Source organism: Barbatula barbatula (assembly GCF_947034865.1).
Source record: "Barbatula barbatula genome assembly, chromosome: 2".
NCBI lineage: Eukaryota > Metazoa > Chordata > Actinopteri > Cypriniformes > Nemacheilidae > Barbatula > Barbatula barbatula.
Genome location: NC_136767.1, coordinates 23,143,756 through 23,170,986, shown reverse-complemented (window position 1 = coordinate 23,170,986; position 27,231 = coordinate 23,143,756). Strand labels below are relative to the sequence as shown.

General features: G+C 37.4%; 1 protein-coding gene across 1 annotated transcript; it reads left to right on the top strand.

Annotated features, from left to right (window-relative positions):
* On the top strand, positions 1–27,231 carry arhgap20b (Rho GTPase activating protein 20b). The gene is made up of 15 exons (XM_079478720.1): positions 1–248; positions 1,260–1,330; positions 5,857–5,994; positions 6,081–6,227; positions 7,381–7,422; positions 7,606–7,696; positions 7,838–7,915; positions 8,272–8,338; positions 9,156–9,305; positions 14,255–14,421; positions 14,713–14,874; positions 15,005–15,114; positions 15,505–15,694; positions 19,775–19,889; positions 22,571–27,231. Exons 1-15 carry the CDS (start codon positions 165–167, stop codon positions 24,367–24,369), a joined length of 3,411 nt encoding a protein of 1,136 aa, XP_079334846.1. The 5' UTR covers positions 1–164; the 3' UTR covers positions 24,370–27,231.

Below are 27,231 nucleotides of genomic sequence, written 5' to 3'. Positions count from 1 at the left end.
TTGGTGGCTCCTCATCACATCATGAACATCTGGGTTGAGAAAGTCAAAAAACGTCAAAACTACTATGTTCAGAGTCATTTCCACCTCCATTCCGTGCAACTGCTTTGTCGGAATTGATGCCATTTTTTCAGCTTGGCTGAGGATAAAGGGGAAGATGGATAAAAATGAGTCCACAGCCGAGGGTTTCAAATCCTATTGACCTTCAATCTACCAGCGACGGACCGGTGACCAAACCTTCATACAGAAAGGTGAATGTGCTTAGAGGCAGCAACTGTTTTGTGTGGAATCTCAGCATCAGGTTTACATTTGGTGTCCTCGAAAGGGCATAAAAGCCATTAACCCTTTAACCGTATATGAGGGATAAAATGCTAAAATCTGTGTTGCATTAAGTGGTGGTAAGAACTTGAGCTCATTGTTTCTGGCTTAAAATGAATTTACTGAAAATCTCCCAGAAGTCATAATCAGGCTTAATAAATTCACAAAAGAAAGCTTTGTTATTATGTAATTTATATAATTAACATAGATGTGTCCATCAAACTGTGAACCATCGTAACCCCAGGCAACACTGCAGAGTTTTTCCAGGAAATTTGTTCATGGTATATTTTATGTCGTCATCTGCACTCACTGCTAGACTCTTGATGTAAGGTGTACTTATTTGGTGAATGGGTTTATTTTAGCAGCTAATACAATAATGAACTGAACAGGCACTATTGAGGTGCCTGTCATTTCTGCAGCCAAGTACATTTTCTCAAGTTCTGTTGTTCGGGATCAGACTGACAGGAACAGTCTGCACGTCCCACTAAAAATATGAAAAATCAGTAAATGAGATTCGTCATGAACTCCAAGAGGTGCCCTTTTTAGTTTCACAGAACATTCACACTACTATCATTTTTGCTCCACAAATCCAACTAAGGAATACTCTGATAAGAGGATATTTATTCTTAATGGATCTTTTATTGATCTTTTAAGGATTCGAAAAATCATAGTATTGAAATTCCTGTATATTCCTTAAGGATCTTGTAATATTTAAATGCCTTTTCACAATTTGTGACATACGACATGCCATTTCTCCTTTGTAGAATATTACGAAAGACGTGAACATACTCGTCTGCAGACATAGACTCATTTTTCTCACTGTTCGTATGAATGTGTCTGTTGCTATGGTTACTAATACGTATACTGTTGATTTCTCGTACTTTAAAAAAAATGATTTGCTCCAACCTGGTGTGAGTGTGTGTTATGGAATTTTTGTTTTATAGAACATGAAGTCTACAGTTCCAAGAAGAAAACCTGGGTCTGCAGTTATTAAAGCTTTCAAAATCAGACAAAGGTACAAGCACGCGACACACACACGCATACAGTCAAGCATATGGTTTAACTTTCTGAAGAGGTCACCTTGTAATGCATGTTCTCTTAAAATGCAATTAAAGCATCATCTGCTTTTCTTTTCATTTCTGCTCTCCAACCCTCCAAACACAAACATACGTTCATTAATTGCTTCTCTTGTCTCTTCTCTTTGATTTAGATTCTAAATGTTTTTTTTCTTTCCTTTCCCTTATGCCTTTGTGTTGTGTTCCGATTTTTCCGATTTAGCTGATTACAATGTCAAATACATCATGGGGTAAAAATCAGTGAATGTGTGTGTGTTTGTGTTAAAGATCTGTTGAAGTTGTTGAAGCTTAATCACACACTTCATAATTACAGGACGCATTAATAATGTGTCTGTGACTTGTTTTTAGTGAACACGATTCTCTATTCTGTGAGGCAAGGTGCTAGAATAATGTTTTATTCTTTCTCTCAGTCATGCACAACACACACTCATGCACTGCTTACAGCGCATCTGACCAATCCCTTGGTACAGTCCTGAAAACACACTGTGCCTTATATAGTCAGGAATGCAAACACACATTACAAGATGAAAGTTTGCAATGTGCGTCATTCAGACTGTAAGGAAGTAGAGCGAGTGGGACGCTCAGGAAAATGACAGGGCAGATGTTACTCGCACAGACCTTTAAAGCTATATTACTGAGAACCTCTCATAGATGTAATGCTCTTCATATTGCTATGATGATATTTCACTACACCTCTCCCTTAACCCTCACATAGTCCTGTTGAAGCTATTAGATTTGAAGCAAACACTTTTTTTTATGTTTCACTATATTTGGAGATTCGAAAAATGCCTTCACAAGTATAATCGTATGCACATAGAGTATGTACATCACATCAATTATATGGCAACTTCTATACACAATTCTTTGTGAATAAGGCTTTCAAATTGCAAAGTTTTACAAGCAAATTCAGAAAGAGCTTATGTCTATCACACTGCAACCCTCATCTCTCTACCTCGAAAATGCACACATACATGAAACATATATTCATGGTTCTTTTCAGGTCTCGCATGACAACGCAGTCCAGGGTTACAGAAAGAGATTGTAACCTTCAAAAAAACTCTTCATGCACTGTAAAAAAAATCCGTAAAAAAACGGGAAAAAGTACTGGCAGCTTATTACACAGACTTTGTACCGTAATTTAATAACGGAGATTTTCCTTTAATTGACAGTGTAACGAACAGTAAAAAAAAACAGAAAACGTTCTGTTTTTTTAAGAATATTTCTATGCTTTTTAATAGTATTACTACTGTAAAAAACTAAAATATTTCTGTTATTTAAAGTTAATATAAATTGAAAAAAAAAGAGTTATTTTCTGTGTTTTAATGGTATACCTATAGTACAAAAGTGGACATTTTCTGTGTTTTAATGTTAAACCTACAATAAAAAAATGGACAATTTCACTAATTGAATGTTAAACCAAGAGTATAAAAAGTGAAAATGGCAATTATATATAAAAAAACTGAAAAATTACTTACAAGTTTACTGACTTCCCCCCTGCTATTACAAAAATTGAAAAAATACCCTTAATGTATGGTTTAACTACATTAAAAAGATATATTCTACAGTATACAATAAGTGTAATGAAGCAGTAAAGTGTTATTAGTTATCTGTGTACTTTAAAAAAACACATTTTTTTAATAAAAACTGATTCTTTAATGAATACAAACATTGTAAAAACAAATAGCTAATACATAAGTAATAATTATTAAAAGAAAAAAACATACTGTAAGAGGTCTTACTTGAGCAAACAACTTCATTGCAAATTGGCATGTGTAAGGACAAGTGGGCAAATTACAAATACATTTCAAGAAACCAAGTTAACTGTAAGATGTAAAGAAAACTGGCAACATCTTCAACAGTCAACTTTGAGATGCCATGTAAGGCCTAACCCAGGACTGAAACACTAAAAAGGCATCCAAATGAAAAAATGTAAAACACTTTAACCTCCAACTACTAGTTACAATCACATTTAATAGTGATGAACCTGCATAGTGATATATTGTAAAATCACATCCACGTCTTTCGTCTTCTTTCTCTCCATAACTGTTACCTATATGGCTGCAAAACAAAACATCACCAATAATACAAACTAACATTTAACCTAGAACTTTTGTGATTACTTGCATGTCAATAGTTCTCCCAAAAATGGAAAATTCTGTCATCATTTGCTAACCCTCTTGTCATTTCAAACCTGTATGACTTTCTTTCTTCCACGGAACACAAAAGGATATATTCTGAAAAATGTTGGTAAGCATGCATTGTAAGTCATATGCAGGTGAATGGGTGCCAAAATTGTTTGGTCACCAACATTGTTCCGAATAATTTCTGAACTTTTGTCATCTACATAAGAAAGTCATACAGATTTGAAATGTCAACAGGGTGTAAATGATGACATCATTTTAATTGTTGGGTGAACTATCACTTTAAGATTTTACTAAATAAGGTGTAGGTACTTTTGACAACAACACTTGGAACAATATGGGTCGCAAAAGAGAAGCAGTGAAAAAGTGTGCTTAATTACCTTTAAATCTTCCAAGGATCCTGAAAGTCCTTCAGGTCTGACAGGGATCGAAGGAGTTTAGGTGGTATACTTCTTGGCGCCCTTTTTTGTGCATTAGACCCACTTTCTGGGTTTATATCCCCCAGGCTCCTGTTGTAAACACAACAAATATATATAATCTTACTTTGCTTGGAAAATGTTTAAATGTTAGAGATGCAGAAAGTGTGTTTGAACGTTAGAGAGGCAGATATGCGTGTGTGCGAGAGAGAGAGAGAATTCCTGTAGCTCAGTGGTTAGAGAATGGCATTAGCAATGCCAAGGTCATGGTCCCAGAGATTTCACATACTTAGAAACAAATGTATAGGACAATGCAATGAAAGTGGTTTTGGATAAAAGCGTCTGCGAAATGCTTAAATGTAAAGGTAGCCATAAGTCTTCAATGCTGATCCTGATCATATCTTCCGTCTATTAGTGATCTCTTTTAGAAAATAAGTATTAGTAAGAGAAGAAAAATAATGCACCAATAAAACATTTCAAATCATTATTTCGAATACAATTGTTGGCAAGTAGCTGTCTAATAAACAGATTTCACTCCGCTGCCATGTTGAAATCTAAACAAAGCAGAGGTGGGAAGGACACCGGAGGTTGGTTGAAACTGTTTGTTGTGAAAACCATTGCAGTCTATCTGTCTTTCCGTTTTTTTCGATTTCAATATGGCGGTGGGGTGAAATCTATTAGCGGTTTAACCTGTGTTTTTCGCATAAAACGTCCACTCGCTCCGGCTTCGCGTCAACGTCCGATCATCCTGTCGGGGTTTATTTGAACCTTACGCGTGTTTATATTCCTCATAGAGTGTTTGTATTCCTCATATAATGTTACTCAGTGTCTACAATTCACGTCGAGTCCCTATAGTGAAAAAAACATTGTCATGTTGAACTCGGCCACACAGACTTGAAGTCCCTCTAACTAAGCGAACATTAGATTAATGTATGTCATTACAATATAAAATAAGTTATTAATATGGAAACAGAAACACAGACAGATGTTACGTGTAAGATAGCGATCATTTGAAAGACACGATAACGGTCGACCAAACTATACAATATCACTAACTTACCTTTCAATGCTCGCTCTTGTTGGTTGTATAGTACTAAGAAAACAGTGATTTTATATGTAATTAAATAATTAACATATCTTTGACACAGCGCGGAGCTGAAGGTAACCGGTGTCTGTCACACAGTGCAGCGGGGGATGGGACGTAACTTCCCGCGCACCAAGCAGATTAAAAATACTGACAAATAAACTGTAAATGAAAAGGCAAAAATAAGTACAAACCAATAAGTATTACAAATAATAACTCATAGTTCAGTTTCTACCTGAAAAAAAAATCTGTTCTTGTAAACAATATCCAACGAAATACACTGTTTTACTTTACATGGCCAGTCCGTAATAATGATAATAAAGCCGTTTAATTGAAATGTCGTGTTATTTTTATATCAACAGTACTTACCAGTTGAAAACTTGGGTAAAATGTTGTGTTATGGCTGTGCCTGTACGTCCATGACCATCATAAGTTGTCGAAGGCGCGATCACGGTTAATGCAATTCGAAAATGTATTTTAACGGAAAAACACCGTAACACATGTAGAATGGACAATTTCCGTTACAATATACAGTCATATAACTGTTAATTTACGGATTTTTTTACAGTGTGTGTAATGGAGTGGACATCTACGTGTTTACAAAAAGTAAACCTTTGTGACCTTTTCACTAAATATTTTCTGTTTAAAAAAGGCAGGATTTCGATTATAAAATATTCCACTATAACAAACATTCTTTATAAAGCAATTTTTTTGTACCTTATTATTCATGGCATATGAATGCTTTGAATGTTATTTTTATCAATAAACATCACAACACATTCGTATTGACAAATAACATGTCTCTGCTGTTGATTCTTCTACAGCGATAGGTATGAAGCGTGTCATGTATCCCAGAATGCCATGCTGTTGATGGAAGCCCATGCTCATCTCACCAATGGCTTGCAATCAAAAGAGAGACTTTTGCTACTTTTCACAGATTCTCTTATCATCGCCAAAACAAAGTATGTCAATATTTCTGCGTGTATTAATATGTGTATCAGTATATAAGATATATTTCTGCTACCTGATAAGTGTGCTTGTGTTACAGGTCTTTATATCTAAAACTGAAGGCTTGTGTTAGCCTCTCAGACATATGGCTGGCATCCTGTATTCATAACATCACAGACAGGAAGGTCACCTCCAAGCACTCGTTTGTGATTGGCTGGCCAACCGCCAATTATGTTGTCACTTTCAGGTAGGCTTTGAATATATGACTGTTTATTGTAATGAATATTCTTCTAAGCACACTGATAATTATTTGGCTGCCGTGCTGATGGTTCCTCCACCTTTCTTTAATTGCTTCCCTATCCTTTTGATTCTGAACAAAAAATATATGTTCCACTCTGTTCCTTACTAGCTTACTGATCTATTTGTTTCTGTGTGTGTTAATAGCAACAAACTTAAATTTCTCACACAATTTGGCCGGTTAATTTGTTTTGATTCCACTAGCAAAACAGTGCTAAAGCATCAAGTCCCCTTGGGTTTTATAAAAACGTATAAAATCTGTGCTATTATTTAGCAAAATGCTAAATTATTTAGCAAAATGCATTGATGTTTAATCTAACACATTTTCTAAAAGTGACTTAAAGGCATCGTTCACTTAAATAAAAGAAATACCTTATTACTAACTTTCCTGTTGTTGCAGATCCGTATACATGTATTTGTCCTGATGAACACACAGAAATATATTTGGAAGAATGCTTGTAACCAAACAGTTCTTGGACCCCATTAACTACCATAGGAAAATTACTTGAACACAAAATAAGATATTTTGAAGAATGTAGGACAGCAAACAGTTCTGGGGCACTTTTGACCACTATTGTCATTTTTCCTACCATGGTTATCAATGGGGTCAAAGAACTGTTTGGTTACAAGCATTCGTCCAAATATCTTTCTCTGTGTCAAACCAAACAAAGAAATATATGCAGGTTCGGAACAACTAGACAGTGATTAATTCCTAACAGGACTATCCCTTTAAATATTCTTATATAACTAAGGCCTAATCCTGGCTTAAGCTGAGCCTTGTTTGTAAAACTGGCCCCAAATGTCACGAGTTACTCTATAGATTTATGATTTGCAGTCATTTTCTAACTGCCAAGATAGCACCGTCCAGACATTTTACATGGTCAGAATGTTGAATTGAGCCCCAACTACAGGTTTTTATTCAATTTCACAAAGTGTGCTAGAAAGGTTAATCAGATACCAACCATCGTCCCCACTTATTTATATCAAAACCTCATGTTGTTGTCTTCTCATTCAGTTTCATTTATCTAAAAACATAATTCTTGAATAGATGTGTAATTCTTTCCCTTTGTCTCTTTCTTCCTCCTTCACCCTTCACATCAAAGTTCTTCAGAAACAAAGGAGAGATGGTGGCAAGCTCTTCAGTGGTAAGGAAAAACACCTCATTGTTTTCGTCTAAATTGAACTGTCTCAGCTGAAACATTTTGTTAGTTTTTCCTTTTGAATTTGTTATATTGATTAATTTACATTTACATTTAGTCACTTAGCAGACGCTTTTATCCAAAGCTTTCAGGGAGCAATAAGCGATATATCATACATTCATTTCACAGGCACACCTGCAGAGCCAGGCAGAGAGTCTTGCCAAATGCTATTCTTCTCTACGTGCTGTTGCTCTGCCACCAGGATGATGACAGCCCAGCGGTACTCAAACTTCTTTGGCTTAACGTGAACCCAGGCCCCTCCCGGCCCTCTGGGAACCTAAACTATGCCCCTGTTTATGTGTGGAGCTTATTCGTGTTCTTGGTTTTCTTGTTGTTTGTTAACATGTTATCGGCTGTCAAGACCATCGCTGTTGCAGTGGATGTGAGCACCACAGCAGAATATGTGGTTCATTACATTAAGCAAGAGTACAAATTGCTGGTGAGTTGTCCTTAAAATAGTGAAAAAGTACAGACAGTTCTCAAGAGTAGTTGATGTAAATGGGAACCCATCTCTCAAGCTTGATTTTGCCAAAAAGTATCAGCTAGGATCTGGGCGGATCTAACCTGATACGTGAATAAATCTTGGTATGCCTATTATTCCTGTCAAACTTGAATTGGTAGACTTTAGGTTCTAATTTCTTTAATTTGTTTCACGTCGTTTTATTGCTCTCTGATTATGTAAACATCACTGACACTAGTGCAAAGTTTGTCCACTGGCATTTCCTCTATTTTGATAACAGCCATTTCCTTTTTCCTGTCTTTTTCCAAAACAAAATAACCACTTCCTGTGTGCAGCGTGATGCCTCGGACTACCAGCTGTGTGTGAACTATGAAAAAGAAGACGAAACATACACTCTTATAGGTGAGGATACTCACATGACAAACAACATACTGTATAAGCGACTATAGACTCTCTAAGACAAATATGATCTAACTTAATCTATGCAATACAGAATACAGTGAAGAAACTGATTCAAGTAATACTATTTGCACAGTTAAGAGAATCGTATCTGTTCTTATTTTCCAAAAAAGAATATGAAATTTCATACATATATTATTAAAGGATAGCAAAGTTTACTTTCCGTCATCATACAGCATCCTAATAGGGTTCCCCGTTGTGCCTTCATCTGCATGTTGCATCTTTGGCAACCGTGGGCTAGATCAAGTGTTGATCAAATGACAGAAATGAACCAAAAACTTTTGATTCTCATGGGAGACAGAAAGCCTGCAGGAAAGTGTGTGTAATGTCACTGATTTTCATGCAAGGATGTTTAAGGCTAAAGGATATGAGAGGTATCATTTCCCATGTACACACTGTGTACTTATTATAGTAAATATTATACATCCGTAATAACTATACTACACCTGAACCAACCCCCATGTAGTTACTTTAAATTACCCAGTACTTTCTTAGGTAAGTACACTATAAGTACACGTACTGTAAAATTAAGTGCAACCAAAACCTCATTTAAACAGAGAATTCGGACCCTTGACTCAGGGTCACATTAAAGCCTTTTTTCTCTCTTTTTTATTTACACACATTTTACACATTTACACACATTTTACACACACACAAAAAATTATGATGCTATTCTTTGCCTCCTGCAGCCTGCAATTTCCTGCAACTTATATTTGATCTCATCCTCAATTTCCTGTCTTCATGTTTTTGTCTGTGTCAGGCCATGAGCTTCCATTCTTCATCCTCCGTCATTCATTGCAGAGTCACATGCCCGGCGAGCACCTGCGAGAAGCGTTTAGTGCTACCCAGCAGACAGAGGTTGCGATCAAGACGCCTCACTTCACCCTAAAAACTAGAACACACACTCCAGGTGAGTGCACAAGCATCCCACACAACACACTGTCTATACTCAGACATGTTTGTGTGCCTCCTCTCGCTCTCTCACACACATACGCACGCATATACACACAGACACACACAGTTACAGGTTTGAGACGCACTATAAAAATGCTGTACGGTATCGCTTTAAGGTTCTTTAATGCCACGCATGTGAGTCAGACATGGTTTTATGAGTCTATGAAGAAGACAAAAGCCGACATGCATTAGAATACAGGAGACATGAAATAACAATTTAAATAATATGTAAACACAAGACTAGGGCAGAGAGTCTTGCATAATAAGTACAGACTTAACAAAAGCTGTTTGCAAAAGTCAAAAGCCATTCTGCATCAATGCTAAGGAAATAGTTATCTACTGTACATTGGATTCCAACATTTCAAAAAGAGTGATTGGAGTTCTGAGTATGAAGCTGCTGCATGCGCTACCGCTGCACTTTAGAAAATGTTATTATTTAATTCTAAATTATTATTTAGTAACTGGTTCCACAGACATTTTACATTCACTTAATTGCTGTCTCCAAAGTGTTACTTGAATTGTTAATTTGTTATACAATTTATCTAAAGTAATTACAGTTAAAGTGTTACAGTGTTACATAACATCACACATGAACACGTGCCTTTATTTTGAATAATCTACATTTAGTCAAGTACGCAGAGACATTGTAGAGGAAACGGAACAGTCAAGTGCCAGAAGTACTTCCTCAATGAACCATTTCTCAATCTGTTGTTAAAATAAAATTAAAATTTAGCTCGAAATGCTTTTAAAATAATTAAAATAATTGTTAATTGTTGCAACCAATTATTATACACCGGAGTGAAATACCGGTCCGACCCTCAACATGACTCACCCGTTCCCGAAAAGTGCCATTTGTAATCCGTTTCAAAACTTATGATTTTATCATAGATAGCTGTTATTACGTATGTACACTACACACAACACGCATTCAACACACTTACATTCCAACAATGCATTTACTGTGTTTAATTTCAGTAACTTAAAACTAGGTGTCAGAATTAGCATGCATGAGAGAAAGACTGTATTCACTTCATGCCATGACTTCGGAAACACGAAAAACATAATAAAATATAACTGCAATCATACAACTTTTAAAATGACAAGTTTTGTTAATTAAACGGGTGAAAGATAGCGTACCTTTGACTTGTTTGAGCTCCTTCCCTCGAGATGCTTGCTACTTCCCACTTTTTAAACACAAAAAACACAAAACATTGAATACATTGTACGTAAAGTAGGTTAAAATGTATATCTATTTAGTGCCAGTTACCTCAGGTGAAGCTGCCTCCAGCCATGGGCGTAAATCCCGGGGGAAGGAGGGGACACAACCACGTGTGTTTAAGTTAACATCTAATGTCTAAAAACACACTGAAACATTATATAGCATATGAGGCATATGACTGTGTGTCATTTTATTAGCATGAAAGTATTTAATAGCCTGCAGAACTTTCATCACAGGTAATGAAATTACACTTTTCTGTCAAATTTGTATTCAATATACAGTTTTAAAAAGCTTATTAAGCTTATAAGTAAGCTACTTACTTATTTAGGCCAAAGAGTTAATGTTTTCTCAAATTATAAATCCCAAATTATAAAATTATAATTAAACTTTTTAGACTTGTATAATGTTGATTTTGAATTTTATAGCTTATATCAAAAATATTTGTTGTCAAAGTCTAGTCACACGATGTCATGGTCAGTTTGAATACATTACCTTATATTAAAATAAATACTTTATATAAAATGTACATGTTTAGGCAGGCTTTTATGTCATTTTGATTTATGTTTGTTGCTTAGTTGCTTGCTTGTTTTATTGACCTTGCAAGGTGGCATGAAAGGTCTTAAAAAACATTTATATTTATAGTACTATAGAATGGTTTGTGCATCAGTGTATTGTTGTGTTATGTTATGAGCTTGGTTTTGTGGGCTGCTCCTACTGAAAAAGTCCAGTGCAACTTTTTCTCTTAGTCCGCCACTGCATGCCTCCGCTGCCTGCCGCAACCTGCGAAGTCACATTGAATAAAAAAACGGTCGGTGATCCAGATCCTTCCACGTATGGAATCATGGAATTTAAAATGAACTATTTTGAAGCATTTGTGAAAGATGGGAAGGGTCGGATGAAGAGCAGCTGACTATAGGCAGCACAGTGCTGATGGTATTTTTGGTTATTTATCTTAACAGTCAGTGACCTGTTCCTCATTAAACGCTGATCCTGGTGACACAAAGCAGAGTGGAGCTGCTAAAATAATACGGTTGGGATTGTTTAAATTACAGGCTAAAATGAAGTAATGGAAAAGGAAGCAAACTGTGTTGTCTAGTATAATGGGCTGCCAGGTTTACAGCGTCTTTGACAGGACTGTTTCGCAGAAAGCGAAATGGAGTGGGTCCATTTGCAGAGACGATTGGTTGCCAAGAACACGCTTAAATGTTTTAATGATCACAGATGTGAAGAGAACAACAACGGTCAATATTTGTTGAAGAATGTAAGCATGGATGTTTGAGATTCTGGCTCTTCATGTAAAGATCTTCAGTGAATTTACCGTCTACATACGTCTTCGCTCAAGGCCATTACTGCTGAGAATGATGTTGTCTATGGAAAGTATTGACATGTTGTGGGCTTACAGATGTTTGAACTGTATGCAGCCTGTATGTATAGGCCTACTGTGCTCTTTCGCGGGGTGCTCATTACAATCAATGAAGAATTTCATGTTTTTCCTGAAAGAACCATTTGCTTTGAACTCTGTTAACCCTGATCATTTTATAAGAGTGTAATAAAATCAATAAAGGGAGTGACATTTCCTTGATAAAGCCATCAGTCACACACAGTTGCAAACCTTCTCAATGTTATTATTGCTGTAGATGATAATGAAATGTTGTTCTTGCGTAACAAATTACTATGTACTTAAAGCCTTCACAATTCAGTTACACAGCAAAGTCTCATGCATCAGATGTTTAAGCGTGACGTCTGAGGCACACTTTTCTGGAAACACTTCAGCAAGTCGTCATCTGATTGGTTGAATTTCACAGGATTTCCAGTAGACGTGCGTGTCACATTTTTTAACGATCTCCCTGGTAACAACACAAAGCCGTCTGATCTAAGAAGTAAGCTGCCGTGTTTTAATCAAGCCTAGATGTTTGTCGTGATCAGGGGTGGAGGAACCAAAGTGCAGGCAGCGAGGATGAAGGGGTTAAACATATATACTTTAATAATAAAACGAATACAAAAACAACCACTCACGATGGGGGAAAACACTTCCCACAAGGGGGCAAAAATAAGGGTTTCAGGAACAAAAACAAGGGAATTATGAAAAAACAAACATGCACAAGACAATGGACAAGAGGGCATTAAATAGGGAAACTAACAAAGCAGATAACAATGGGCAGGTGTGGGGAATGAGACACAGGTGGAAAGCAATACTAGGAACGAGAGGGGCGGGGCCAATGACGAGACTGGAGAGAACGCATATTAGGTCCTGATTGACAATAATACGTCTCTCTCCAGATAGCACACGTGGGTCTGTCATGATTCTGCTATAGAATTAACTGCTATAATAGTGGGATTACAATGGATAGAACAGATTAGGCCAAATAAGAAAGTAATTTGCTCTGAATTGGCTTCAGCTCTTAAAAGCACCATTTCAGCAAAATCAGATAGAGAGGACCTGCTAGGACCTACATTTTTGTATAGATTAAAAATGAAAGGTATAAATGTAAAATTGTGTTGGGTACCAGCACATTTTGAGATAAAAGGGAATGGAACGGCTGATAAATTAGCAAAAGAAGCATTAAAAAAAACTTTGTTGATATTACGGTAACTCTGGGAAGAAGGGAAATTAAATCCGTGATTAATATGGAAATAACACGAGTATGGCAACAAAGGTGGGGAAATAGCAGCACAGGTAGATGATTTTATAATATTGTTGAATCAGTAGGGAAAAAGGAACATTCCTATGGTTGACATAGAAAGGAAGAAGTATTGTTTTCAAGACTAAGGTTTGGACACAACAATGGCATTAATGGGAAAGCATGAGAATGGGTTGTGTGATGAGTGCATGGTGTTAGAAACAGTAGAGAATGTTTTTGTAAAGTGTAGTAAATATGATGAGCAACGTGATTTACTTAATAGCAGTGTAAGGAGTAGGCCGGTTGACATATTGGGAAAGGGTTTGAGGAAAAAAATCAGCGGTGTAGGGATGTGCTAACGCTTGGTTAAAAGCGTCTGCTAAATACATAAATGAATAAAAATGTGTAGAGACTACAGGGCTGCACCATATAATTTAGAAAAAGGAGGATAAGAAGCAGGATGCTTATGACCAACTTGAAGGGAGAGGAGCTAAGTGCAGAAGTTGGAGTAGCTGAATACGCAGAGCCAGCTGAAACCTGGGCTCTGATCCTTTGAGGTGGGTGGGGCATTACACCAAATATTTTATTTCATTTATTTCACAGATTCATCACCCATGTGGTAAAATATACAGTAGGTGGCGGTAATAATCCTAAGGAGTGAACGGCCATTAAACAAAAGAAGAAGATTCTGCCACTAGACCAGAAACTCAAGTCAAGAGAAGGCAGATTCATGACAGATGTTATAAAGGCGTGGATAAACCTTTCAGCATCAGGCTAGAAAGGGCTGTATGCGTGCAATATTCTGTAGATGTTAAAAAGATACTTTTGTAATATGTTTTAAATGGGCATTAAAACTCAACTGTGCGTCAAAAATAACACCCAGGTTCCGCACCTGCTCAGAAGGGGAGATCAAGCTTTTGTCCACTATCACTGCAATTGTTACATTTATTGACAGAGGCTGGAGTGCCATTCAGTAATACCTCCGTTTGTAGGAATTTAAGAAAATTCTGTCTCATCCAGGCCTTAAGTTCCACTAAACATTGCTTTGTTGTGTTTTAATATCAGGTGTTTTCAAACACAAAAGAAAGAGGTCTCTGATTGATTGGGCCCTGAGGAGAGGACACCTTAACCAATCAGATGACAATGTCGAATCACACAACGCCCCTCAAAAGCTATTCGGCCAATCTCTTTCCTCTATCTGTCCTGATGGAAACCTGCCCAAGCCAATAATGGTATGTCAATCACTGGTTTAATTCAATAAATGTAACATTTTTATGATTTCTGTATTGTATGGCTTCCCACAATGCTAGAGTGTATTCCAGACTGTAATCCAATAGATTCGTGATGTGATCACAGCTTGAGGTTGATAGTGTTATTATGGCGCATTAGTGTATGACTCATTTTGCTTGTACAGACAGATCCATTATTTATTATAGGACAACAAAGTCCCATTAATATTCTTTTTTTTATTAAAATCCTTTGATTTATCAGTTCAGGGATTTGTCTGTTATTATGTGTCCCAGGACCTGCTGTATCTTCTCTTCTGTGAGGGTCCGGAGACCTGTGGAATCTTCCGCCGCTCTGCAAATGCCAAAAGCTGTAGGATTCTGAAGGAGCGAATTAATTCTGGGAAAAGCATGTCACTGCATGAAGAGTCTGTGTTTGTCTCTGCATCTCTTATAACAGTCAGTACATCTTACTGAACCTGTATTCAACAGTTGCTCTGAATACACATTCATTCACTCTGAATCTAACTTTTAATTGAGTCTAATTTTTTTTGATTGTCATTGACTCTAATGTCACTTTTGTGTTTAGGAGTTTTTACGTGAACTGCCTGGTGGTGTGTTACGTTGTGACTTGTATGAAGAGTGGATAGAAGTTCTGCAGATCGAGGATCAACAGCACAAACTTTGTAAAATCAGAAGGTGAGAACAGCTGATCATATCAATCCTTTGCTAAAATACAAAACCTGTTCACGTAGCCCCCCTTGTGTACAGTATTATTGTGTATCACCAATAGAAGCCATCTCTGGCATTCTGAGATTTTCAGGTCCTTTCCACAATGATATGCTATTACCAAGACACCAATGTCAGATGTGTGCGATAATAAAAGTTCAAATTGATGGTATTTTGTCTAAACCTTATTCAAGGGCCAAGGCATTGGTGGGCTTTCATGGAATTTGACATTAACTTTGTTTAGTTGAATTCAAAATTGCAGTTTTGTTGTTGGTTTAAAAAAAGGAACTTATTTTTTATTTGTTTTAATGTATGTTTTTTGCATTTAATGTTCATTTGGCACCACCTGCATGCGTCCAGTTTGTTCGCGCAGGTTCCGGAGGAAAATTTCACCTTGCTGTGTCACTTGTTTGGAGTGCTGTACAGGATACACAGCCACTCGCATGTAAATCTGATGACGGCATCGAACTTAGCCCTCTGCATCGCACCCAACATGCTCTGGAGGTCATCCCAGGTCAGCCCCGAGCTGGAGGGAAAGAGCACATTGCAGGTAAACGAGAAAAACAACTGCTCACATTAATCCATACCACCAATTATTTACAGGAGTAGATGACAAATATAGTCTATCATCTTAAAATTCTAAATTGTAGGTATGGATTTACAATATCAATACTGTCCTTCTTAACTAGACACTGAAACTGGGCTGTTAAACATGGTTTCCAGACCAACTAAGTAACTGGAAGATTCTTGTTTTAAAGATTAGGTTTGTGCTGCAAAGAAGTAAATGCTCATTTCGTTGCCATTTTGCCCATCACAGCTGTCATGCCGCTAACATGCTGTCTGTAAAGAACGTGATCAAAACAGAATGCTCTAATTATTCTCAGTAAGGCTGTCTGTCCAGGAATTTTTTTTACTGCGCCTGCTGTTTAACGCTCCAGTCCACTTTTTTATGACAGGATTTAATAAGAAATAATTTGGCCTTGAATTTGTACATTTAAATAATTGACCAATATATCTTTGTTTGACGTCTCCAGTCAACCAATTCACATTTTCGAATTGTGTATAAATTCAATATAATCATGCTATATTTTTCCAGTGGATTTATAGATCACTTCCCAAGTTTTTTTAATCTTAAAATTAGGGGTGGGACGAGATCTCCCGGTGCGAGATTAGATGTGTCTCACAAGAACACAATTTCCTCACGCAATTGGCACGATGGAGGAATCTGTGCAATTACTGCAAACGTGATATATTTGCCTACGATTGCGTCTTCCATGCCAGTTGAAAAAAATCAACTCAAGTGGGAAATTTGTGTGTAATAAAACCAAGTAATCACGCAAGTAATAAGTGAGGAACATGATGCTTCACTTTTGGTGTGAACATAGCATATGACTTACAGCTGATTACTCAGTGTAGTCTGTGTTGGTGTAAAAAAGAATGCTGCATCTGATGTTAACCGATTGGAGTAAATGGGTCAACCAGTCATTTATGCTATTAATGAGCTGTTAGACACCTCACTTCTTATTGCGCTTGTTGAGAGACAGTTTAGCACCGCTAACATCACAGGCTGCTTTCTGAGTTAAACACTGAGCCTAAATGATTTAATAAGACACTCTTGAATTTTAAACACGCAGCCTCTGGAAATGATGCAGCTGGAGCGTCCTTCAACAGAACTGGTGTGTGCACATCTCGTACCTCAAGAGAAACTCATAATTTCTTCCAGCAAGCAGATTCTGCCTCGTGATGCATTTCGGAACAAATGGCTAAGACCTGAAGGAGCAAACAAACAAGATTTTCAGATGCCGCTAATAACAATTTTATTGAACAAGATTTTTACATTTGCCATGCACTTTCTTTCCATAATATTGTACATTTATTCTGCTTTTTTTTATTACGGGGTAGTTCAAGTACATTATGCACTGTGCTACTAGAAAAACAGCTTTATCCTGAGAAGTCCGCTAGACCACTTCAGAAGAAGCCCACATAATGGTGTAGCTACAGCAGCTGCCAGCAGGGGCCATTTTCAAAGGTGGACAAAGAAACCATACGCTCTCAGTTTGCTTGGTTTGGTTTGTGAATGATGATGGCAAAGGTGAAGGCTAGTGTATTTATCAACTTCGCTGAAGTATTTTGGGAGGTAAGATCCCATCTACAGAGGAGGTGAAGTGTGTCTGGATGGCAGAGATGGAGATATTTCTTTTTGTAGAGATAAAGTCTTTCAGAGAGAGAGCAGGTTTAATCCAAATGGCTTGTAAATAAAAGCAGGCCAGTGATAGAATTGCAGCTCACAATCACGCTCCTGAATCCAACGTAGGTCTATCAAAGTCACTGATAAGAACTGATTCTGACATTTTCGAGATGTGGGAGAAAGTGGAGCTTTCTAAAGGAGTTTTTATAAGACAGAGATGGAGGTTAAAGACATCAGTATCTTTTTATTTTATTATTCACGTGATAAACGCAAACAGACACACATTTACATGAAGTTCAATAATGTTGTCGGATGTTTCATTTAATATCAAGGACAATTTCTTTATCTCACAGCGCTCTTTGCCTGGTGTGTGTCCATTCATTGAAAAAAGCAGGATAGGGTGTCTGGATACAAAAGAAGATAATTACTATTAGATGCTGGTCATAGCAACTTATTGATTTGGATCTGACGAATTCTGAAGTATTCGGTTTTGAACATATTTAATGAATGAAGCAGGGTAAATACAAGTACGCCAGCATTCTGAATCTTCCTCCTGACCCTTCAGAAATGTCACATCACGTTGACATCCAACTTAGAGCTGGAGAGGTATGACTGTGAGAGGTAGAATGAGCTCTAGAATAGTTTGTGTTGAAGATGTGTTGCTGAATGATAAATAATAAATTTTAAGCGCTTTTCCACCATCGCGTTGAACCATTCTAAGATAAATGTAGCAGTTACAGTTATGTTTCCACGTGGGCCTGGTTCGACACGGCACGATTACAAACTGTTCTCGGCTCGGCATGGTTGTCTAACCGTGCTAATGAATGCACACAAAGGCGTCATAGCTCAGTCTCTTGTGTTACCAAGGCAGTGCGTGACGCGTTTGTCTTTATATTCTAAAAATGTATGATCAGCCCTGCGGTGGAAAATAAAACCAATTACGTACCGGCTGGTGTTGATAGGCACGGAGTGGAAGGATTCTGTGCGATGGTGGAAAGCGCTCTTTGATGTGTAATTAAAAATATGAGTAAAGAGAATAAAATAAAACGAGCAGTGGATGGTGACGCAGTACTTGGGTCTCATTTATAAATGTATAAAAATGTGCGCACAGGATTTATCAAAAACAAACATTTTAGCTTTTATAGACACATTAGATTCGATAATGGAGTTAAGCAATCAAATTACATCTAAAACAACTAAATTACATCTAAAAACAATCTATGTATATTTCTAGTGCATGCGCTACTTTTGAACACTTTCCTGTGACATATGCGTTTTAATGTTAGCAAAGTGTGTGAGGAGCGTGATAATTCCTTTTAAACTTAATAGCAGAAGTCGTGTTCTGAGAAAATATTTTAAATACATATTTCTACCGACAACAGTGCACACTTCGCAGACTTTGATATTATTGTGGACGCTGTTGGATCCGGTGGTAGAACGATCCATTGGCTCGTGTCTCAAATGTCATATGGATGGAAATAGGCAGATGACATGCATAAAAAGGCATAATATATGCATAATAAAATTGCCATTGTAAGCTCAATTTCAAGTTATTTTGTAAAGGAAATGGGGTGGAGACCCATGTACGGAAAGTCTTCCTCTGACTGGGATTTTATAAAAGGAATTATGCTCAGGTTTTGGCGTACAATTTTCCTTTTGTGGCTGCGCACACTTGACAGATTAAATGCACAGATTTATAAATTTGACCCAGGTTCATTCTGACACTTATAACTGACACACAGCTATGATAAATGTGTACTGAATGTACAATAAATGGGACATTTGGGGATTACCTGATCGTTTTTGTGGTTCCTCATTTCCAGGACCACAATTATGCTTGATGTACATTAAATCCATGCAAATCTGTTAGAAAGGAACAACAGGAGTTGGTCATTGAAGATTTATCACAGCATAGCAAATCATCTACTTGTAGCCACTGTTCTCGAGTGTATACATTAGAAATTGCATTTCCAATTCAAATTGTACAGATCCGTTCACTGTCATTACATTTCCCCATCATGCAGTTGATTTCTATTCCTGTGGGCTCACTTCTAGCGTTGCTAAGAAGGTCGTGATTGGATTTTTTGTTATTGAGCCCTTCAAAGAGAGAAATTCCAGGAATGAGTCACGCAGAAACGCAAACAGGCATAAAGAATATTTATGCACATACCAGACGCACACATGAGGGTTATGTAGTTTCTGTGCTATGTGTAAACACTCTTGAACTGGCAGAAACAAAGTGCTAGGCAACTGGCGCAAGCCATGTGAACAACACCGTCATCGACGGAGCTCACAGAAATACACAAAGCATAAATCTTTTAAAACTTTTAACAAATCACAAACTTTGCAAGCTGCTTTGTTACCATATTAGCTGGCATGAACTCCGGTTCAACGCTGCAGGTTTACATATTGATGATGTTTTGGTCTATATCTTTTGTTCAGGTTGCACAGCTCATCCAGTTCCTGATAGAAAACACTCCTGCCGTATTTGGAGATGATCTGGAGAGTCTGTTTAACAGCCGGATAATTTCAACGCAGGAATTACGTGACTCTGCAGGTAATCGTGTGGTTATGCACTTTGGCCCCTTTTATACTGACATGGAAGACTATGGAGATCATTTTCAGATAGCAATTAGCCTTTCTGACACTGCTGTTTCACGGTACACCCACACACTCTTCTGCTGCCCATGCACAGGTGACGTTCAGGTCTCGTCGATTATTCATACGGCATGATGCCTAGCAGTTAAAGTGAATTGAGGAAGAAAAACTATTAGGACCCTACGAACATTTTGTAGAAGAGACTTAGGGAGTACTTTTAGTTTGATTTTATTGTATAAAATGTTGATAAATGTAGGTTGAGAATACATACTGCATAATACATTCTAGTTTTAACAAAAGGGAGTATCAAACAGTATGCAGTGTGCAATAATACGCATTTTAAACTATAGTCTATTGTTGTGACATCCTCATTGAACCTGCTGGTCTTTGCTGGTTGATTCTGTTTAGTTTATTCTTTAAACTGTATTTGAAATGATGTGCCTGTCAGCGATTTTTCTCAAGTGTACCTGTTTTTCTTTCTCTTGAGAACTGACACCCCTGCTATGAGAAGTCAAGTAGTGGGGCCTCTGAATAAATCAACACAATAACTCCCAGTATTCTCTGCAGTCTTTGTCTCAGCAAAGGTTTTTAGTGGTTTTCTTACCTGTGCTTTCAGACACTAAAGCAGTTTCACAGGCTTCTCTTAAAGCCATTTAGAAATTAGTCTTTGCAGTTGGTCAGTTTGTCACCCACCCGATGAAATGCCAAATGTTTTTCTTGTGGAATAGGTTTTCTTTGTTGTCCCTGCAATTCAGACCAACAATCATTGTTGCTAGCAGCACTAAAGCATTCCCAGAGTGAAGAAATAAGCATCTTGCCATTTACAGCTGACAATTTAGTTCACCTGTGTAGCTCTCTCTAGTAGTCAACACGAAGCACGAGGTCTTGATTAAAAAACAGGGTTTTATTTCTACAGCATATCCTGTCCACCCGTGAGAACTGGGTAAAAAAGAGCAAAAATAAAAAGATACTACAAATAAAATGCATGTATGTCTTGAATTCAGATTATGCCACTCTAGTTACACACTTGAAATATATCACAGAAACCGGATACAAAAGAAACACAGATCGTAGGCTGCTTTCTACTTAAGAGGGGCTAAACTTAAAGTCTTCTTTCTTCATAGATAACATATGTCCAGATATGTTTATACTCTTAATATTTACTTAGCATGGCAAGAGCTCTCCAAGTTATGTTTTTTAGCGCTTCACTTCAGGGATTGTGTTGCTTCTAATTACGAGCAGAACACAAGATCGGCGCTAATTAGTTCCGCCTATACAATACCTATTATTCTCAGGTAGGAATAAAAAGAAAAACAGCAACAAACTTAACTAAAATACGTGCGGCAGTTACAACCTGAGAATTTTTTTGTTTAGGCTTTCAATCTGAGTGCCAACTCCAGACAGTCTGACATTCCCTTTACTCAAGGGTTGTTTCTATCAAATCTCTGTGCCATTGAAACATTATTTATGCACTCGGAGTAACCTTTATGGCTGATTCTTCCATCTGTGTATGTCTGATTCACTGTTGTCCAGTGGGATCTTAGTCACTAAGATGTACGATAGCCGTCACCCATGGTATATTTTCCAGCATGATTTGTTTTGGTTATAAGTGGTGCTGTCGATCGATTATATAAGAATGAACTAGTTAATAGTTAATTAATCACACCTTTTTGTAATTCATAATTTTTTTCTTCATTTTTACATGAATTACAGCCATTCAACATGTATACTATCAATTTTAACATTTATTAGGCTTCAAAAACTTTTGAATTCAAGTGCTTAAATGGTTAAAAAGCCTTTGCATGAATAAGAGTGTGATCATTAAATGTAATGCTTTCCAAAGGATGAAAGCTTTTAAGAGCTGCTTTAAGTCAACAAGTTAATCTAAAAAAAGGATTTGCATGCATTAATGCCTTATTGTTGGCAGTCAATGAAGTCGTCTTACACTATTACTTAGTAAGTCGTCAACATTTATAATCATGTACAGTAAATGCTTTAAACTGTTGCTATATAATCAGAATGTCCATGTCTTTTGCACCACGCTGAGGTATTTTTCGTCATGTTTTGGAGGTTCTTCAGTTTGATAGCAATAATGTTAGTCCACGCATTCTTAAGATTGCATTTTAGGAGACAGAATATTGAATTATTCAGTTATTGGTTGGCAGTGAAATCTTTGCTTTTGCATCTCTATAGTTTGTCTTATATGCATCAACATTCCTACCTCCATGTCTGTCCATTTAAAAAAAAAACTCCTTTGCCTTTCCTATATTTCTGCAGAGAAATATATATTAAGGCAGAGAGCAAAGACAGAATTGATGCAGGTTGAAGTGTTTTCCGCAGTAAGGATGTAAGCATTTTCAGAATGTTTTAGCGTGGATGGACAGCACTTGGGAAATGCTTGAAAAGGCTAGTGTCGATTGAAAGCATTTTTGAAAGAAAAACATTGAAAAAATTAATTAATGTGGCATTAAATGGGAATGTGTAATGCATTTAATAATAGACGTTAATTATTTGCTATTTTAATAACAGACAAAATGTGATAAAGAGCGCTCTGTGAAACCACTAAGCTTTCTTTCAAGTCAGTGAAAGTGAATTTATATGAAGGTGCATGTATAAGTGACATTTTCTCTATTGTTGTAGATGGCTCATACCTTCAACACTCCTCTTCAGAAGACACAGATCAAGACTTCGTTATATCTTCCCCCCACTCTCCTGAAGTCCACCCACTTTTCCTCCCTCTGGCCGCACTTTCTTTCAAAGAGAAGAGGAGAACGCGCCCCTTTCATGTTGATGCGCCAGCATCGCAGGAAACGTACAGCTGTGGAACACTGGATTCAATTTCATCACAATCTAGTGCTTCTGTGAACACGATGGGGGTCGGTAAACTTAGCCAAACACGTGATCGATGCCTCTCTGAGCCTGTGATGTATTTTGCAACGCCCCAAGCGCAAATGTTGGTGCATACTCCTGTTATCCGTCAATCTAGCTACGATGCAGCTGTGATTAACAACCGAATCGAGCAGTCTCAGAGCTCCGTGGGGTTAAGCTCAGAACAACAGCACAATTCTGCAACGGGCCCAAGGAGACGCCGTTACACTTTCTGGAAGTCGCCACAAATCCCCACCCGCTTCAAGCATCCCGCACAGAAATTGGCAAGCATGTCAAGCCTGTCGTCTGCTACCACTTCCTCTCTGAGCTCGTTGGATAGCACGCTGTCTCTGAGCACTGCCGATCTGATCCCATGTCCACAAGATACACAGAGTCGACCTTTACTGTTTGGTGCCGCTGCGAAATTGCGGCCTCTTACGCCAGAGATTTCAAGGAAACGTTGGACGAACGTTTTTACTTACGATGAGGAGGAGAAGGTAGACATGTTGGATCAAGAGTTAGAAATGGATAAGAAAGAAAGGATGTTTGAGGCATCTCCTCATGCAGAGGGAGTCAAGAGTGTGGATTCGATGAAGTCTGTTATAACGGAGGTTAAAGCTGTACAACAACAATGTGCATCAGATTGTCATTGTCTTGCTGGGTGTGTAGGGCTTGAAACAAATCCTTTAAAGTCCTCTATTGCACCCAAGACTGAACATGATGTTGGTTCTCAAGCAGTCCTGCAGGAGCCCCGCTGCATACGGACACTCCCAATAGCAAAGCAGATCGACAATGAGATACAGGAATCCGAGTTCAAAAAAACACCTTTGGGCGCACCGAAAATCATTACCAATAAAGACAACTCTGACAGTCAGTTGAGGTGTTTAAATGCACGCTCGGTAATACAGGCCTCTGGTGGGCAAAAGGTGAGCAGAATGAAAATCACTTTCTTTCCTTCTGCTGGAAAAGTGATGCTCAAACATTCAAAGGTCAGAGATCAGACTTCGAAAAGTGTCAACATGGAAACTGAGCATAATCAGAGGCCGGGGTTGACCGAACAAAAGGAGGCCAAAGGGGGGAAATCGCTTGAGGTGACAATTCCACAAACACTGTTTTATGGTCATGACGTTCCTCTAGTGCTTTGTTCTAAAACGTCACAACAAATGTCAATCCAGGTGAACTGCAGTCCTTCTTTTGAAGATGTGGGCATAAAGGGTGCTGGAGCCGCTGTTAGCATGATCAGCGGTAATAGTAGTCTTGGCAATGGAGTATGCGGTTACCCAGACAAGAAGACTGTCCAGAATGTTACTCGTGATAAAGTTATTAGTAGCGTGAATGCCACTGATGCCCCGCACAACTCTGGTAGCATTATTGAAAATGCCCAACCCGCTGCTAGCATTAGCGGTGGTTCTGGCATTAGTCGCAGTATTAGCATCTTTAATGGGAATGCTAATCAAGGAACCTTGTCTCCGAAACCCGGTAGCAAATTTACAGGAACTTTGCGCCACACAATATGCATCAAGCTTCCGGTTAATGTTCGCAACAGAGGGCCTGTGCAAAACAAACTATAATCACTATATAATAATCTTCTTAGTTGTATAATTCTTTTTGAAGAGTCATTATAAGTTTGATGAAAAATAGGTCTTGAGAGAGTGTAATGGGGTTGGGGTTGGCGAGCTCCATGCTGGCAATGATACAATGCTGTTAACTGTATGGGTAAAGCGGAAGGAATAAACGAGTGAAGGCATATGCACAGAAAGATTAAGAAGCAAGAAAGAGTGATGGAAATCTAAAAGTTCTAGAACAAAACAGTTTACTTTCTCTTTCTCACTCTTCAGGTATGGTTTTCTGAGCACTTCAAGGTAAATCTTTGTTATGCAACAAAACTAGCCTTCATGTTAAGTTTGCAGCGTTATATCGAAAACATTTTCTATAGTTATTGATATCGTTATCATTTTATTGCCCAGTCCAAATTTTTCCTAAATGATTGAATCAAATGTAATTATATTATTCTACCATCCTATAGCAGTGTGTACAAACCCTTCCGTTTGTCTAACGTAAACAAATTGTAACGGGCCATATTACGAAATAATAATCTGTGGGCATTTTCCCTTTAATTCTCTGGTGAATCAAAATGAAACTGTGATGTGTAAAACATAAATATTTTCCATTGTAAAAGAGCTGACAAATTGTTTGGAATATCTCCTATTTTTTCTATTGACTTTTGTGTTTTTTGCAGACACAAAGCTTTTGTCATTGATCACTTTTATATTCTGTTTTGTGGTGTGACAAAAGAAAGGTGTCAGTTTTAATCTGCTTTGGTTTTGTATTCGGAGTTCCTTTGCCTGAGTTCATCATTAGTTAATTAGTCCCGCACCTGTTTCTGCTCTCCCTGAAAATGCTTGTTTTTTTTCGTCTGTGGATTTTTTTAAAGACAGCCTCTTGGATATACTCCGTCGTGCATTTATTGGTACATATCCATTACATGATAAAAGGTAATCTGGGTTTTCAAGCATCCGCGAGCAGAAGACATATGAATGTATATTCCTTGAAAAAAAGACAAAATACTGAGCTATAACCTACTCTTTCCATTCTCTATTCCTCACTAACCTTTACTGTTGAATGGTGCTGTGGGTTTGTTTTAGTAAGTTTGTCATTGAAAGTAGCGTGTCTTGTGTGTATCAGCACTGTGACACAAAGCCTCTGGTCCTGTTATATGGGTTGTCATTTTTAGAAGTTTTTATAGCAGTGAATTGGCATGTGAATTGTAAGGAATATGTCCTTTCCTGTTTACTTACATTTACATTCATTCATTTGGCAGACGCTTTAATCCAAAGCGACTTTACATTTAGTCATTTAGTTGACACTTTTATCCAAAGCGACTTACAAATGAGTGATAAAAATGATAAATGATAAAAATTCTGAATTAAACCAATTGGCTTTTTCTGTGGTGGGTTTTGTTTATTTAATTTGTGAGATGCGTTTGCAAGTAGACTTACAAGTAGGAGAGCATGTAAACATTTTGTCAACATTCTAAACAGTACCGTTAGTTTACAAGGCCATGCTAGGAGGATCAAAGCTGGAGTAAGGAAGGGAGAGAATGAACATCAAGATTATTTTTTAAGACACAACATAGTCAGTTATTGGTTAGTCAAATAAATGAATTCAGTCCACTTTATTACTTCAGTCCAAACTATTCAGACCTTCCACAAATAGCCCCTGTCATGTGTGTAAATAGCTTTTGCATTGATAGGTTCATGCAGGTAGCCAGACACCAAAATAAATGTTTGAATTTAAAGCTCAATTCATAAAGAACAGCAAAAGGAGACCTAGTTGTAATGCTTGGAAGGTTTTAAATAAACAAATATTTAAAAATATGAATGTATATTGTTAAATTAAATGTACATGTATATACTGCATTGCAAATACTTTTTTTAATAAACACCACACAGAATCCAAATGTGGGCATAAACCCAGGGCACTTATACACACAAAGTCTCTTCTACAGACAGGAAAACAAATGCAAAAGAGAACGACGCATCTCACAAATGAAATAAACACAACCCACCACAGAAAACGGCAAGTGGTTTTATACATACGTTTTATTTAGGCCTACATTAGGAGACTCTCTTTTGTGTCATAGTATCCATCAATCATTAGTCAAACAATATAATGCCTCATGGTCAAGTTCAAATATTTAGATTGCTTCAAGTGCTTTTTTTTCCTAACCTACTGTATTGTTAGGCAGAATTTTGTAAGCTCTTGAAGGAGAGCCCTGGGTGCAGTTATCAGCAAGACACAAAAATGTATTTTTAACATGACAGCTTTAAAAACAGCACAATGTTTAAGTTAAGTAGAAAGGAAACAGGTGCTTCTGTTAGTTTTTTTCTGTGTCAATGTTGCCTACATTTACATTTGGCAGTCGCTTTTTTCCAAAGCGACTTACATTTCATTATACCATTTGTTTCTTACTATGTGCAATCCCTGGGATAGAACCCATGACCTTAGTATTGCTAACGCCATGCTCAAACCACTGAGCCACAGGAAAGCTGTGCCAGAAGCAAAACATAATTTAGGACCAAAACCAGCAAACTCAATAAATCATAACTTTAATACTGCAACACAGTATTTAATACAGAACATTTAGCGCATTACACAAGATCAAACAGCAACATAAACTGAAGAGACTGAATCTGTCACAAATACTGTAAGTACAAACCCCAATCCCAATTAAGCTGGGACGTTGTGTAAAATGTAAATAAGTTGAATGAATATTTATATATTGAGTAAATGTTAGCAAAAAACAATAAAGTTTATCAGTTTGAATATTAAATATCTTGTCTTTGTGGTGTATTCTATTAAATATGGGTCAAAAAGAATATGCAAGTCACTGTTTTCTGCTTTTATTTACATTTTACACAACGTCCCAACTT

Excerpts from the sequence above, each read along its gene's own strand:
- arhgap20b (XM_079478720.1), top strand. The coding sequence starts at position 165 with ATGAGTCCACAGCCGAGGGTTTCAAATCCTATTGACCTTCAATCTACC. Across the intron at positions 1,331-5,856 it reads GCTTTCAAAATCAGACAAAG|CGATAGGTATGAAGCGTGTC; the intron begins GTACAAGCACGC and ends ATTCTTCTACAG. Across the intron at positions 6,228-7,380 it reads AATTATGTTGTCACTTTCAG|TTCTTCAGAAACAAAGGAGA; the intron begins GTAGGCTTTGAA and ends TTCACATCAAAG.